At 44.0% G+C, this 16,722-nt stretch overlaps 1 protein-coding gene across 3 annotated transcripts in view; it reads left to right on the forward strand.

Moving 5' to 3' along the window:
* The window catches only part of PTH2R (parathyroid hormone 2 receptor), a 38,313-nt gene extending 28,528 nt beyond the window's left edge, over nt 1-9,785 (forward strand). For all 3 annotated transcript variants that reach the window (XM_083709509.1, XM_083709510.1, XM_083709511.1), the window contains 3 exons: nt 3,199-3,337; nt 7,551-7,592; nt 8,774-9,785. In XM_083709509.1, the coding sequence (XP_083565635.1) occupies nt 3,199-3,337; nt 7,551-7,592; nt 8,774-9,196 (604 nt within the window). In that variant the 3' untranslated portion in view covers nt 9,197-9,785. The remainder of the gene's footprint in view (nt 1-3,198; nt 3,338-7,550; nt 7,593-8,773) is intronic.
* Nucleotides 9,786-16,722: the final 6,937 nt, after the last annotated feature.

The raw sequence follows: 16,722 nt of genomic DNA on the forward strand, positions 1-16,722 counted from the left end.
ACTTATTTCTTATGCTGAAAACATCCCCAGAGAAAATACTAGTTTTGCGAACTCCCCATATGAATAATTCACTTCTTCAATGTATATATTAATGTAACTTATATGCTAATTGATTTCATCATTCCCAGAGGCATCCAGCTCTAAGAATGGCTCTCAAGCATCACTTACCATAATTTTAAATCCGATGCATATATATTTATATGAAGATTTTCAAGTATGAATTAGGAATATAATCAATATTTGTCAGCTCTTTACTTCTGGTGTGAGGCAGATTTCAAGAAGGCTGAAAAAGGAGAGCTGTTTAAAAATTTGCTAGAAGCATTTTAAAAATAGAATACTTCTCCACTCATCTTAAGCATTGCAACCCTCCCTGAGCATAAACTCCTTAATGCGAGTGTTATTCTGGGCTGAAGTATTCAGCTCTGACCTTTCTTGGAGAGGGAGGGAATAGCTTCTATAGATATCTGTCACTTTTAGAGGTGGCGAGCCTTTCTTTTAACTGATGAAAAAGGGATTTGCCAGAGGTTCAGGTGGCGGCTGAACTGCAACAAAAAGGCAGCCCTGCAGTGTCTGTAATTGAGAATGGCCCCATGGGAATGACACTGCCTTGTTCTATATCATGGGGGCACTCTTGGTTGGTTGGTTGGTTGGTTGGTTGGTGTTTTCAAAGATGGCTTCCTACAATGGCTGGTAAGATTTAAAGGCCGAAGTTTGATTATAAGATGGTGGCCTTATTCAGGATGCCAGGATGTTCACATAGAAATCCAGCCTTAACTGAACCAGTATAGGTATAGTTACCATGTGCCTGACTAGAAGTGGGAAGACTCGGGTTCAAATCTTCACTCAGCCATGAGACTCACTGGGGTGGCCTCAAACCATCTATCAGCCAAACCTCCCTCACAGGATTGCTGTGAGAGTAAAAGGGGGAGGAAGAACCAGCTATGCTGCTTTGTTTATTGGAGGGAAGGTGGGATATAAATGGAAGAAAAGAAAGCGTATGTGGGGGGGGGGGACAAGAATAAAGCTGACCCATACTTGGACTCCTAATTTGGCATTGATCTCTTTAAAATGCACCCTGGGAGATTGCGATTCAAGTTAGCAGATGGACTTTGTGTCTCTGGGAGCCCTCTCCCTTCAAACCTCCCTCTTCGCCACTGTGCAAGTTCTCGTAAGCAACAACTCAAAGTGTATCCTTCTGTTTTCTCACTGAAGTAGCCATACTAATTGAGAGAGCCTACAATAACTGCAGAGACAGCTTCATCTGCAGTCATATTAGTTCTTATTTGGAAGAGAGAGCCAAGCAGAATGTAGTTTTTCTGTACTGCACTATAATAAGCTGTTGGTGTCTCTGGGAATGTACTGAGTTATTTTAGACCTCTTCTTCATACTAAAGATAATTGTTGAGAAGCAGAAAGGAAAGCAGAAGGAGGCAGGGAGAAATCAGCTTTGTTTCTGCAACACAAAAGTGAGATGTATGTATATCAGTGCAATTTTTCTAGAAAGAGGTGCAGGAGCTCAGCACGAACATCTCCCTTGTTTTCTTATAAAGGCAATGGCACCCACCTGAGAGGTGCTGGAACTGAGTTCTGGTGGGGAAAAAAGCCTTGCTCTTTGTGGACGTGTTCTCTCAAGAACCAGTGAGTCAGTGAGTTTCTCTCAGCCTGCCTGCTGCACAGGCAGCAGGAAGGAAAGATGATCGCTGTAGATCATCAGGGCTTTGAGCTTCCAAGGATAGTGAGAGCCATTGTTGCTGATAGGATCTACAGGCGCCCAGTACTTATGTGAGAAAGCGAGGTAGGACTCTGATCTCCAGAGCAGATAGAATAATTGGTTCTAGGGACAGGGAATGTCTAAGGGGCTCTTGTCGGTTGTGCGTAATGAATTCTCATGCCTGTGACATTGTCCCGTCTGGCTTTAAATACAAGCCAGACAGTCAGAAACACAAGGAACGAAAAAGAAGCCCAAGGGCACCAAGAAATCCTCCAGTTTTCACAGGCGATGAAATTTCAGGGGACTGGAGTATGTTATGGTCCTTGGGCAACTCCTATTGAATAAGATTGCATGTCTGAAATTCTGTTGAGAGTTAGGCTGATTATATCCTGTTGTGCTCAAGGAGATTTAGGCAGCCTCGGGGATTGTAGGCTATGACACTTTTCTGTGCAGCATCTAGCACTTTGTCGGAATGACTGATGGTGATAACGGTGGGCTGCCCTAAAACATTGGCTCAGGATTTCAGTGCTTAATCTAGAGAAGGGTTTGTACCAACACCTGACCAATGAGGAATTTGTCAGCAAATGGCAGAAAACCATGGCTAAAAAAGCCACCTCTATTGGTCTCTCCCCCCCCCCCCCCGTATTACCTGGGTTATGAAGGTGCCCAAAAGATGTTAAAGCAAAGATTATGGGAAAATGCACACAGTGACTTGTGATCTCGATCACATGCAGAGCCAGTGTGGTGTAGTGGTTAAGAGTGGTAGTCACGTAATCTGGGGAACCGGGTTCGCTTCCCAGCTCCTCCACCTGCAGCTGCTGGGTGACCTTGGGCCAGTCACACTTCTCTGAAGTCTCTCAGCCCCACTCACCTCACAGAGTGTTTGTTGTGGGGGAGGAAGGGAAAGGAGATTGTTGGCCGCTTTGAGACTCCTGAAGGGGAGTGAAAGGTGGGATATCAAATCCAAACTCTTCTTCTGTAGTCCGCTGGCAGTAGGACTACAATATGGGTATGTCTTTAAGTTAACATCTTACATTAAAAACCTGACAGTACCAGACTATCGAAGGCTTTTCACCAAAGCCAGACTAAATGTCTTTCCTTCTGCAGTGTTGGATGGTAGGTTGAGAGGAGTTCGCTACCAGGACAGACTTTGCTCGTGTGCTCAAGACATTGATTCCATAAAACATATTTTGTTGCATTGTGCAAAATATGAGCAAGCCAGGGCTGAACTGATACTACCCTTGCTGATACCTTTCCCGGGAAAATCAGAGAAAGTCCAGACAAATGCTAGAACATTAGCAGTGGCAAAGTTTTTATCGGTGGTTGCAAGAACAAATGATCCCTATATTCTAAACAAAATGCTTGTTTAACCCGGAGGTAGGCTGTCTGAATTGTGTATTGCTTTGTAATGATTTGTTGGGTCTCTGGACCGTAATAAAGATTGATGATGATGATGATAACGGCAACAACTTCTCTTCCCTCTTCTAGAAAACTAGCCAAATCCACCTTGATCCTGGTCCTTGTCTTTGGCGTGCATTACTTTGTCTTCGTATGCCTGCCTCACACGTTCACTGGGCTGGGCTGGGAGATTCGGATGCACTGCGAACTCTTCTTCAACTCGTTCCAGGTGTGCTGATGTTGGTGCTTATAAGCCGTAACTGTTCACTTATGCTACCTGGAGAGGAGGTTGTGTCTGGGAGGCAGTAGATCCTTCACGGGCAGCTGAATGTGGCGAGAAGGTATTTGTCCAAGACTCTGGAACATGCAAGGGGACCTCTTGTACCTCCGAGGGCTGGAGAACTGGAACCATTTTGGGAGAGTGCCAAACTTAATTGGGACGTTTGTGCTTCTTTAAACCTAAATAGCGACTGCAGGAGGGGCTGAACAAGACTGGGACTGCAGTGGCGTAGCGTGGGGGGTGCAGGGGGGGCCAGCCGCACCGGGCGCAACATATGGGGGGGCGCGCTCGCCGCCTCCGGAGTCGGGCGCAGGCTGTAGCAGAGCCCCATGTCTCGCGCAACCGATGAGCTGTGCGCATGTCCGGGCTGAAGGCGTCCGGCAGGCAGCGGCTCTCAGCGCTCGCCACGGTACCCGCGCATCAGGGCCGCGGGAGGGCGCGCCAGGCAGCCCCTCCTCACAGCCCCGCCGCCGCCGCAGCTGCTGGGCCATGTTGCATTTTCCTCGCCTCTCTGCCCTCCTCCTCCTCCGGGCAAGCAGCGTCGTTTGGGCGGCAGCGCCAGCGGCAACTCACCTCAGATCACCTGACACGGACCCGCCGTCGCCGCCGTGGCTACCTTACCATAAATACCCCAGCCCAGGCAGCAGCAAGAAGAAGCAAAATTACTTGCCTTGCCCCGGGTTAGGGGGCTCAAATTACTTGCCTTGACCCGGGTGCTGACAACCCACGCTACACTGCTGTGGGACTGTGGGGAGGGAGCACCGCCTCTCTTTCTTGCTGTGGTCCTGGTAAAAATTGCACTCCCCCCCCCCCCCAAATCTGCTATTTGCATTTGGAAATAGCTATTTCTCTTCTGATGCAAATAGCAGCTTGCAGAAAGATTTCTGCCAAGACGTTGTTGGCCTTTCCCACTCCCACAGCCCCACACCTGCTTAAGGCCTCCTTGCCTGCAGCTGCTATTTACGTCTGCATCTTTACCTTTAAAGAAAGATGCATTTTAATTGCATCCATGCAATTAATCTTGTGCCTAGGTTAACTTTAAGAGTTTGCATTTGCTGTGCCCCCCCTCTCTCCTTGCAGGGTGAGCTCAGCATCTTTGACTATGCAGAAGGCAGGGGTAAATACCAATGATTCCAGTGCTGATTTAGTGACTGGTCTCTCTTTCTCTCTCCATGCGTGCCCCATCATCAGCCCTTCCCAGTTTAGGCTGGCTTGGTGGCTTCCTTCAGAAATGTTTTAAAGTTTCCCATAAATCGCTCATTTGCCACCATTTTAAAACAAGAAGTGCTACCTGTTGTTTGGGGGGTTTTTAATTGACATTTTATTGATTTTTCCCAATTATCAAACAATAAAGTGATTTCAAAAAAGAAAAAGTGCTCCCCGTTGTAATAATGTTGCGCAAAACTGCTGCAGGAACTGGAGGAATATTTAGGCACCAGCCAATCAGTGCTGTGCAGAGCAGGGTTCTGTTGCAAACTCATGCAGCCAGTTTTCACTGATTTTTTTTTTTGGGGGGGTGTCTAGCTCCAGAGGTTGCTGGGCTTCAACTCCTGTCACCCTCACCCATTGGCCATGTTGGCTGGGGCAGATTCAAATAGGAGCCCAACAACCTCAGAAAGGCCACTGGGTCAGCACTCGGGCTGTAAATGCACCTTGAAATTTTTAACAGATGCAGAAGAGGGAAGACAAAATAAATATGAATCCAAACATTGCATCTTCTTTCTTCCTTCGCTTTGGCTCTCTGCTAAACTGACACATGTTTAAAGCTATTATGTAAGCCCCGTGTTTGTTTCCTGTGAGTCTGGTGGGGTTTTTTTGTAAAGCGCTGAAAGGGCCAGCCTTTGATCATCCAAATTCAGCTGCAGCTGTATGTGTGCACTTGCAGCAAAGATGCGTAGTCCTTCAAAGTAGGTGCTGCAAAACTCTTCCGTTGTTTTCTTGTTTTCTTTGTGGATTGCGACAGGAAGGCCCTGTGAAGATCTACCCCTCTGATTCTGTTTGTCTCTTATAAAACCTGCTTCCTTTTCCCATCAGTCTGGGATTCTTTTGGTTTCTGGTGTTGGAGTGGCAACACCATGTAATTATAGAGTAAGATCAATGCATTGCTTAAGTTTTTGTTTATTTAAGGCTCTTGCATACCTCTTTTCATGCGGCACAGACATCATAATACATTTGATGTGCATGGCATGACTCACAGAATCCTGGGAACTGTGGTATGCTAAGGATGCTGGGAATTGCTCCCCCAACCTCCCCACCCCCCACCCCCCAGCCCCCAGCCCATTTCTGGAGGCACAGAGGGAGGAGAGGTGGGAAAACAGAAGTCCTTGACTAGGGCTTCCGCTGATGGGATAATAATAATAATAATAATAATAATAATAATAATAATAATAATAATAATTTATTTATACCGTGCCACTCTGGGCGGCTTCCAATAAAACACTAAAATACAATAACCTATTAAACATTAAAGCAGAGACATCACCTTGCCAACAAATGTCCGTATAGTAAAAGCTATGGTTTTCCCAGTAGTGATGTATGGAAGTGAGAGCTGGACCATAAAGAAGGCTGATCGCCGAAGAATTGATGCTTTTGAATTATGGTGCTGGAGGAGGCTCTTGAGAGTCCCATGGACTGCAAGAAGAACAAACCGATCCATTCTTAAGGAAATCAGCCCTGAGTGCTCACTGGTAGGACAGATCCTGAAGCTGAGGCTCCAATACTTTGGCCACCTCATGAGAAGAGAAGACTCCCTGGAAAAGACCCTGATGTTGGGAAAGATGGAGGGCACAAGGAGAAGGGGGCGACAGAGGATGAGATGGTTGGATAGTGTCTTCGAAGCTACAAACATGAGTCTGACCAAACTGCGGGAGGCAGTGGAAGACAGAAGTGCCTGGCGTGCTCTGGTCCATGGGGTCACGAAGAGTCGGACACGACTAAACGACTAAACAACAACATTAAACATTAAAAGCTTCTCTAAACACGGCTGCCTTCAGATGTCTTCTAAAAGTTTGGTAGTTACTTTTCTCTTTGACATCTGATGGGAGGGCGTTCCACAGGGCGGGTGCCACTACCGAGAAGGCCCTCTGCCTGGTTACCTGTAACTTGGCTTCTTGCCATGAGGGAACTGCCAGTAGGCCCTCAGCGCTGGCCCTCAGTGTCCGGGTAGAACAATAGAGGTGGAGACGCTCCTTCAGGTATACTGGACTGAGGCCATTTAGGGCTTTAAAGGTCATCACAACACTTTGAATTGTGCTCGAAAACGTACTGGGAGCCAGTGTAGTTCTTTTAAGACCAGTGTTATGTGGTCTTGGCGGCCGCTCCCAGTCATCAGTCTAGCTGCCGCATTCTGGATTAGTTGTAGTTTCTGGGTTACCTTCAAAGGTAGCCTCACATAGAGCGCATTGTAGTAGTCCAAGCGAGAAATAACTAGAGCATGCACCACTCTGGAGAGACAGTCTGCGAGCAGGGAGGGTCTCAGCGTGCGTACCAGATGGAGCTGATAAACAGCTGCCCTGCAATTGACTCCTGCCCCATGCGTTTTAAATGTGCGGTCCAAATGCAGCCTCAGGTGAAACTCACAAAGCAGATCACTTGAGATGATTACAACAATAGGCATCAAGTTTTTTTAAAGTTACAATATAATAAAAGAGATGACTTGTTTGTATTTCCTGTGTTCCTGTATAGTTCTTGAATCAATAGCAGAAATCTACAGTCAGCGTTGGCAATTTTGAAATTTCTCCCACAGTCTATTTTGATAAATAGAATTGAATGCAGCACAAAGATCAATGGGAGCTGCATAAAGTTTCTTCTTCTGTGTGTATTTCCTTACAATATGGTTCAGAGTAAAACATTGATCAGTCCTTTGAACCCCGCTTGTTCTACATGAATAACGTTGCCATTTTGCATCCAGTCAGTTAATTGTTGAAGGAAATACTGTGCATATAGTTTGGAGAAGTCTAACCAGCTAAATGGCCAATAGTTTTGTGGCTCCTTCCTGTTCCCTTTCTTACAAATCACTAAAATGACTTTCATTGTCCACCCAGAGGGCATTTAGCCCCTCGTTCACAAATTTCAGTTCAGCTGCATCCATGTGTAATTCTTGCTTCAAAGTGGAGATGGTGAAATGACTGATATTCTTTAATTGTTCTTTGTTCTCCTGCAGGGTTTCTTTGTCTCCATCCTCTATTGCTACTGTAATGGAGAGGTAAGTCACTGGATGAATTGGGACAGGTGGTCTTCCTACCTGTGAAATGGGGTGGCCATGGCCTAGTCAGCAGGTGCATTGGGGACAGTGAACAAGATTTTAAGAAGTTGCTACCTGTTCCAACCCCCCCCCCCACATTTTTAATAAAGCAGATGTTTAGGTATAAAGAAACACATAATTATGTATGTGTGATTGAAATGACCTGTAAAGCATGAAAGAAAGACTGTGCGTGTTGCTTTGGATCCCAGCTTCTATTTATAATTTTGATTTCTCTTCTTACAAAATGCTTCCAATTAGATTGCATTGGTTTTACTTCTAGAGTATGGCACCCTTGGGTTCTGTCTAAGAAAGTGCAGTTTGTTAAAAAACCAGTAAGGACTCTCTCCAGCCATATCCCAACACAAGGTGGAGGCAGGAGAGAAAGCTTGTTTCCATTAGAAATGAGTGATAGGACCTCATTTGTAATTTGCCACTCTTGTTGCACCTCATTAGTTGGTTTAATTAACTCACTGCCCTCTGGGCATTGTTCTTCAGGTTTGCTAAGGGTGGGCAAGAAGGAGAGACAGAGAGATTTGAGTAATGACCATGACATATAAACACCTGAATAACCTTTTCTCTCTCAAATAGTTCTCACAAAGCGCAACACAATAATTAAATTTCATGTTTTTAGGCCATTGTTTTGTGCAGTGACTGGAGCTAATATTTGATGTAGATTCCAGATAAGATCTCTCTATTTTAAAAAATGTTTCTAGACCTCATGGTGTTAGAAATAAGAGCTAAATAAATAAATAACCAGCTCTTGTTGTTTCAGCAGAGCTTCTGTGTCTGGTGAGGCTTTCTGACCTTCTGTTGCATAGTTTTTTAATATACTGTATATACCTCCAAAACATATATCATTGTGCTCTCCTACCCACTCACCACAGCTTCCACTTGCCCCTTAATGATTCTGCTGAAGAATAGGCATGGCTCCAAGTTTAATTTGGCAGTCCAAGCAAATATTAACTGAATGAATGTTTCATTTTATTATTACTAACGCAACTGGACGTAGTTGCAGTTGTTATGGTGAGCTGTATGTTTGTTCCTATATTCAAAATTATTTTTTAAAGAAGAAGAAGACGACAACAACATTGGCCTAACACTCTTCCTTTGTGTTTTGATCTGGCCATTTCCTTCCCGTCTAGGTGCAGGCTGAGATCAAGAAGACCTGGGCTAGGTGGAACCTGGCTGTGGACTGGGAGAGGACGGCTCCTTGTGGGAGCTATCACTACGGTTCTGTCCACACGAACATGATGCACAGCACCAGCAGCCAGTCTCAGATGGCGGCCAGTTCCCGCATGGTAGTGATTTCCACCAGGGCTGAAAAAAACGTCACCCGGCAGAACGACACCCAGATAATTTTGCCCGGGTATGTTAGGAGCAACTCTGAACTGGACTGTGTGCACCGGTGGACTCATGAAGAGGCTGAAAAAGAGAAAGAGGAGGAGGAGGAGAAAAAGCTGGATGCTTTTTCTCTCAAGGAGCCCTTTATGCTTCAGGGCCATTGCGCAGGCTCCCTTAATGAGGAGGTGATGGAGAGCAGGGCTGAAGTAGAGGCAGCACTTTAGCAAGCCAGAGAGGCATGAAAGAGAGGCTGGGAATTAAAAATAATAATGGGCAGGCCCGTCTTCTCCTACCCAAGTTACTAAGCTCTGCATCAGAGCCCGCCATCTTGGCTCATCTTCATCAAAAGCTTCCTCAGACACAGCTCATGTCATGTGCTGACTCAGATCTGTGTAGCCCACTGTCATCGAGGGGCTCTTCGCTGTCTCAGGCCGAAGCTTCTCTCAGAGCTGCAACCAGGGCTTCCTCACCATAGAGAGCATGGGGTTTTCTGCATGCAAAGCACATCTTCTACTGAGCTCTTGTTGACCCAGGAGCCTCACAAGCATTTCTGCCCTGCATGATGTCCCTGTGTTAGCAGGAGGTTTCTTCTGCCTTAAAAACATCAGGGGCACCAGTGAAGTCGAAATTCAGTGGAGTTTAGGCAGAAGAGAATTATTTTGATTAATGGAAGCTTCACACACCATTCACACACACAAACTTATATATGAAGTCCAAATAATACAAAATCACAGCCATCATACCTATCCCTGCTAATGAGGCCAGAAGTCCTTGCCTATCAGATATGTTGCAGCAAAGCCAAACTCATGTTCACATCCCGGAGACCATGGAGAAGAGTCGGTAGAAGAAGACTGGAGGAAATTTAAAGACTATTTACAGAAACATTGTAAAATTAAGGAATGTTAGAAGGATGCTGGAATGAAGTTACGTGGTTTTAGCAGTAATGTTATAGAATTAGGTGAAATTGGATTAAGAATAGGTGAGAATGTAAAGATACAATATATTAAGATAAATTATTAAGATAAAAGCAAAAATGGGAAGGATTTGCTGAAATAACTAACTGAATTAGAATACAAAAAAGGGAGGCGTGAGGAGGTCAGGGAAACAAGTAAATGAAAGTTAAGCTATGGAAAGATTGATTTGTTTTTAATTGTTTTTATTTTTCTTTGTATTTTGTATTTTCTGTTTTCTTCTTAACTTTTATTTTTGTAATTTTTTGAAACTTTAATAAATATTATTTTCAAACTCATGTTCACATCCCTTCCAACATGTAACAAATGTCAGCACTGAGTCAAAGATGTGTGCGACCATAATGTTCCCCCTTAACTGTATCATATGTGCATTTCCTCTCATTGTTATGATTCTGGTCGATCTCCCCAGCCCCTCAAATGTTTGTTTATTTGTGATAATTGTAGGCTGCCTTTTAGGGCACTTGGCCTCACAAGGCAGATTCCATGAAAAGGAAAATACAATACAGTACACAAGTCAGAAATACAAACGACATATCAACCACCATTAAAACAATAACATATAGTAAGCATGAAAGATGACCACAGCGTTAAAAATTACAGTATCAGACCAGCATAATATCATTGAATCTACTTAAATGTTAACATTTCAATCCCAGCATGTTTCTAGGAAAAGGCAATTCAGAATAGGTCGGTCTTTAAAACTCACTTCCAGCCCAAAAGAAGGGAGGAGGCGATCACACATATCACACCCTGAAAAGACTTCCGCCATTATGGGGCTACAAACAAAAAGCCCCCGTCTCTCATGAAAGCCAGATAAATCTCAGTCATGGACATGTGTGAATGGCCTCTGGGAAGCTGGTCTTTGAAATAACCTGATCCAAAACCATTAGGGCTTTGGAGAGCCACACCTGTATCTTAAATAAGAGCATAATAAGAGTACTGCTGGATCTGTCCAAAGGCCCAAATTCTCCTGTTCTTCTAGTGGCTGACCAGGTGCCTATTGGAGTCTGCAAGCAGCGCTTTCCCCACTTTGTTGCCAAGCAACTGGTATTTGGAGACCCCTGCCTGCAGTCTGGGAGGTAATACACAGCCTTCTTGGCTAGCAGCTGTCGATAGCCTTATGCACTGTTCACTTTTCATGGTGAATGCCATAGCTTATGTGCTGTGTGGAAGGGAAAAAACCCATTTGGCCTCTCGTGCATCTCCCATTATTCAACCACATTGTGGAATTTGCCTTTTCTTTTCTTTTCTACAATTTTTTAATTGGTTTTTGCAGTTTACATTTGTGTTCAAATCATAATCATAAAGGATTCCCTGATTCCTTGGACTTTCCTCTGTCCCTCCATGGGCTCCATTGACATTCCTTTTCCAACTGCATCTTATAAGATTCTCCATTTTCTTAAAATTCCCCATTTTCCCATAGTTCTTGTTACATTATAAGTATTGTTATAGTCCTGCCAAAGTTTTTAGTTGCTTACAGTGTTCTCCGAGGTAACTTATAAATTTTCCCCATTCCTTATAAAAATTTCTGTCTTCTTGATTTCTGATCTTCCCGGTCATTTTTGCCATTTCGGCGTAATCCATCATTTTTATCAGCCATTCTTCTCTGCATGGGACTTTGTCTTCTTTCCATCTGTGGCCCAAAAGTATCCACGCTGTTGTTGTTGTATACTTAAATAGTCTTTCCTTTGGTTTTTCTGCACCAAAAACACCCAATAGAAAAGCTTCTGGTTTTTTCACAAAGGTTATTTTAAACGTTTTTTTTCAACTCATTATATATCATTTCCCAGATTGCTTTTGTTATTTTGCATGCCCACTACATATGGTGGAACGTGCCTGGAATTTTCCACAGCTGCCACAGTTCAACATTTTTCTTGTCTTATCCACTACTTGTGTTATCCTGGGACCCCCTTGCCTTCAGAGCAGGTGCTTCAGCCTAGAACTTCAGCTAATCGGAACACAGAAACCAAGCCTAGCAAGCCAGGAGTTTGTCCCAGGCCTATTTGGAGATGTCAGGACTTGATTAAGGAGCTTTATGCATGCAGGACGTTTGCTTTTTCCACTGAGCTACAGTCCTCATACTAAGAACAAAGTACAAAGCTTTCTAGGAAAAGTATGATGAGGATTCGACTTTGATCTGCAGTGGAGAAACTTGAAAATACATTATCTCTCTCCCTCGGCTCATTTTTAAAATGTAATTTAAAATTAAAAAAATGTGAAAGCATCAGCTTGGAAAAAATGGTGAAAGAAAAGTGTAAAAGATCACAGTTCATCAGATAAAATACACATAAGACAACAGCTACTGGGGGGAAAACAACATTGTTGAAAAAGCAGAATGTAAATGAAAGGGAAATACAAGCTTGGACTCACATTGTAAGGGGTGTTTTTGTAGAACATTAGTAGAAAGGAGCCACCCAGATTTTAGTAATTTGATGTCTAATTGATTTCTGTGGGGGAGGCATGTGCTTGAGCATGAAACTAGACTTTTGGCAGCAGGCCCAGGTCTTGGAACCTGTGGTTCCATCAAACACTTGAGAAGAGTGAAGGTTGTGATTTGGAGAAGAAAGGCAGCAGTCAAGACAAGGAGTGATTAACCCAATTGCCTCCTGCTATTTCTCCCTTTCAGCAATGACAAACCTAGACAGCATCTTAAAAAGCAGAGACATCCCCTTGCCAACAAAGGTCCGTATAGTGAAAGCTATGGTTTTCCCAGTAGTGATGTATGGAAGTGAGAGCTGGACCATAAGGAAAGCTGATCGCCAAAGAATTGATGCTTTTGAATTATGGTGCTGGAGGAGACTCTTGAGAGTCCCATGGACTGCAAGAAGATCAAACCTATCCATTCTTAAGGAAATCAGCCCTGAGTGCTCACTGGAAGGACAGATCCTGAAGCTGAGGCTCCAATACTTTGGCCACCTCATGAGAAGAGAAGACTCCCTGGAAAAGACCCTGATGTTGGGAAAGATGGAGGGCATAAGGAGAAGGGGATGAAAGAGGACGAGATGGTGGGGCAGTGTTCTCGAAGCTACCAGCATGAGTTTGACCAAACTGTGGGAGGCAGTGTAAGACAGGAGTGCCTGGTGTGCTCTGGTCCATGGGGTCACAAAGAGTCGGACATGACTAAACAACAACAACAAATTTCTCCCTTTCATCTCTCTCACCTGGTAGCTTTTTTCCTAGCTGGGTTCCCAAATATATGGTTGGTTCACCTCAGGACCCTAAGCTAAGACCCTTTCCCCCTGCCTGCCACGTCTCCAGTCTGTTGCCAAGGGTCCACCCAAACTCAAAATGCTTCATTGTGACAATACTGGACATAATCCAGGAAAAATGTTTGCTTCCTATTGTCTGACTAAGCTTTGTTTGCTTATTGATTTGTTAATATGTGTGTGGGTTTATAAACTGGTGCCGCCTGTGTTTTCAGCAGGTATTTGCCTACTCAAATACATGAGAATTAATGTTAATTGATGTTAGCAGCTATACTGGTTGATAAACCTATTTAACGGTGTAAATATTGTGAAGTGGTGCACAAGATCTATTAAATTTTGTTTTGTTTTGTTTTTAAGTTCTGTCTGCTTTGCTTTTTTAAAAAAATAATTTGAGGGAAAGATATTGGGTTTGTATCCAGCATAAGGTAAAGGTAAAGGGAGCCCTGACCATTAGGTCCAGTCGTGACCGACTCTGGGGTTGCAGCGCTCATCTCGCTTTATTGGCCGAGGGAGCCGGCGTACAGCTTCCGGGTCATGTGGACAGCATGACTAAGCCACTTCCAGCGAACCAGAGCAGCGCATGGAAACGCTGTTTACCTTCCTGCTGGAACGGTACCTAGTTATCTACTTGCACTTTGACGTGCTTTCGAACTGCTAGGTTGGCAGGAGCAGGGACCGAGCAACGGGAGCTCACCCCATCGCAGGGATTCAAACCGCCGACCTTCTGATCGGCAAGTCCTAGGCTCTGTGGTTTAACCCACAGTGCCACCCTGTATCCAGCATAGCACCAAGTTAAAGTCACTTGGTGTTATACTTCTTGCACAAGAGATAGTGCAAGAACATTACCAAAGATTGTCGTGCCACAGATTGTGCAGCCAGAATCAGCTGTTGCCTATCAAGTTTGGGACTCCTTTAAGCCCTTGCACCTAGTGGACAGAGGAGGTGAGACACAGCCGATTGAACTGTAATGACACTGAGGTGTAAAGCCCTTGGTTCAGATCTCATCACCATGATTGCTCCCTTCATGCATGACTCTCAAGAAGTGATCTTAGCTGAAATTGTGTAGGCAAAACCTGTGCAATCAAGGGTGTAACCTACTGATTAACATTATACATGAGTTGAATGGAAAGAAAAGAGCTGGTTAATTGCTCTCTCTTGATGACTAGAAGGCTTTTTATAATATTGATTCATTGTTTTTGACACACCTGCTAAATAAATTTAAATTCGGATCTAAGTTCTTGCACCTCATTAAGCAACTATACTCCAAATCAAAGGCAATCATTTCAATCAATGGCTTTGATGCTCAAGCTATAGGTCTCTTAAAAGAGCTGCCCTTTGTTGCCATTGTTGTTTGCGTTGGTCATAGAGCAACTAGTCATCCAACTATGCAGACACTTCTATAGATGGGGTCAACGTACAGAACGAGGTAATCAAAGTGAATATGTTTGCAGATGACACCCTCTTATTTTTGCAAAATCCAACAGCAGCCCTTGAGTCACAATGACAGAAACGTATCACAGTTGTAGCAGGATTGCGAATCAACATGCTCCTTCCTATCAATTTAGACGACACTAGAAGAGACTTGTGACTAGTTTCCTCTCCATTTGCCACAGTGCATGGAAGATTTAAGTACTTAGCTATTAATCTCATCGCAGGCACAAGACAACTGGGACTTAGAAACTATAGGGGACTGTATAAAGGCATTCAACAAGAACATCTCAGCCTTAGCTGGCTTGGGTGATGGGCGTGGTCAAAATGTCTGTGTTACCTAAGTTCTTACTCTCCCCCCCCCCAAGTTTTGCCTATTCCCATCCCTCCTTTTCAGCTAAAAAGATGGCAAAACAAACTCGATGCATTTGCATCAGGAGGCAAAAAAAATAAGCAACACAATTCTCTACAGACATAGAACAAAAGTAGGGATGGGAATGCCTAACTTAATGTTATACTATGCAGCTTTTCAAATCAAATCCTTGATCCCATTGCTCAGGGGAAGAACAGACACATCCCCCAAACTAATTATAGTTTGCCATTTGCTTTCAAAACTTAATGTGTATTTTTGGAATTTGAGCCCCTTGCTGGGCAAAAGATTACAGCATTGCAGGGGGTTGGACTAGATGACTCTCGTGGCCCCTTCCAACTCTATGAGTTTACCCATTTATTGCTATCTTTCTATATAATTATTGTTATTGTTATTATTTATTATTATTTGTACCCCAGCCACTTTGGGCAGCTTCCAACAAAGATTAAAAATACATTAAAATTTCACACATTAAAAACTTCCCTTAGAATGCTTCATCCTGTTAGCTGTTTTTTATTACATTTTGTACATTCCCTTGAGGTGTGTGGATGCAATAGATAGATAAATAAACAAATGCAGCTTCCTCTGTGGAAAGTTGGTTTTACTCTCAAATAGAACTAATACTACAAAATTGTCTTGAGCACCCGGCTACAAAGGCTGGGTACCCTTTTCGCTTCTGAATCATACCTATGTGAGATGTATGATTCAGAATCATTAAGAAGATTTCACTTATGGTAAGTACAAATACATTCGCAAGTGAAACGGCAAGCACCTGTTCTTTGTCAAAATTACCGTATTTTTTGCTCTATAAGACTCACTTTTTCCCTCCTCAAAAGTAAGGGGAAATGTGTGTGCATCTTATGGAGCGAATGCAGGCTGCGCAGCTATCCCAGAAGCCAGAACAGCAAGAGGGATCGCTGCTTTCGCTGCTCAGCGATCCCTCTTGTTGTTCTGGCTTCTGAGATTCAGAATATTTTTTTTCTTGTTTCCCTCCTCCAAAAACTAGGTGTGTCTTATGGTCTGGTGCGTCTTATGGAGCGAAAAATACGGTACTTCTTTTGCTAAATCTCTTTGTTAACACCTCTGTGGTGAAAGCAGTGTTCTTCCTTCGGAGCTGCTGACAGCATGTCCATTTTTTAAAAAGATGTGGAAATAATCAGGAACAAAGTAAAACCATTGTTACTGACCGTCAGGACTGAGGGACAGGGCTCACAAGGTGATAGAACTGGAACATGCGGCTCCTGACCTGAGGACACCTATGAAAGCCAAATAGATCCTCTGCTCTATGAGATGACAACATGCTTCTCTTGCAAAGTTGCCGTAGGTATTTCTGCATCACCCTTTAACAATGGCCAGAGCTTTCCTTTATTGAGTTAAGTACTGAGCTTTGAAAAGTCAAGTTAGAACCACACAAAAGACCAAATCAGATGTCATGAGAGACTCACGGCTGCGTCTGACTCAAAAAACATTTGGTGAAGTAAGAGGCAGGCTGCGCCGGCACTTTCCTGGCCTCAAAAGCAGCAGTTAATGAATTTGCACCGTGGCCTCTTCCAAACCATGCCCCCCCTCCCCATCTCTGCTTCCGGCGATGTTCTGGCAAATGGCGTCATCAGGCCATGCCACCAAGTTTGGAGTGGGTTGCCATGTTTGGACAGAGAGGCAGGGACAAAGTCTTAGAATCGGGATGTCCTGATTTCGAGTCAGAAGCTGTGATGGCTTTACCAATTCCAGGACCGTCATGGGAGAATCGGGGCAGTTGAGGTGTATGAGACAGA

This window comes from Podarcis gaigeae (assembly GCF_964106915.1).
Source record: "Podarcis gaigeae genome assembly, chromosome: 1".
NCBI classification, from domain to species: domain Eukaryota; kingdom Metazoa; phylum Chordata; class Lepidosauria; order Squamata; family Lacertidae; genus Podarcis; species Podarcis gaigeae.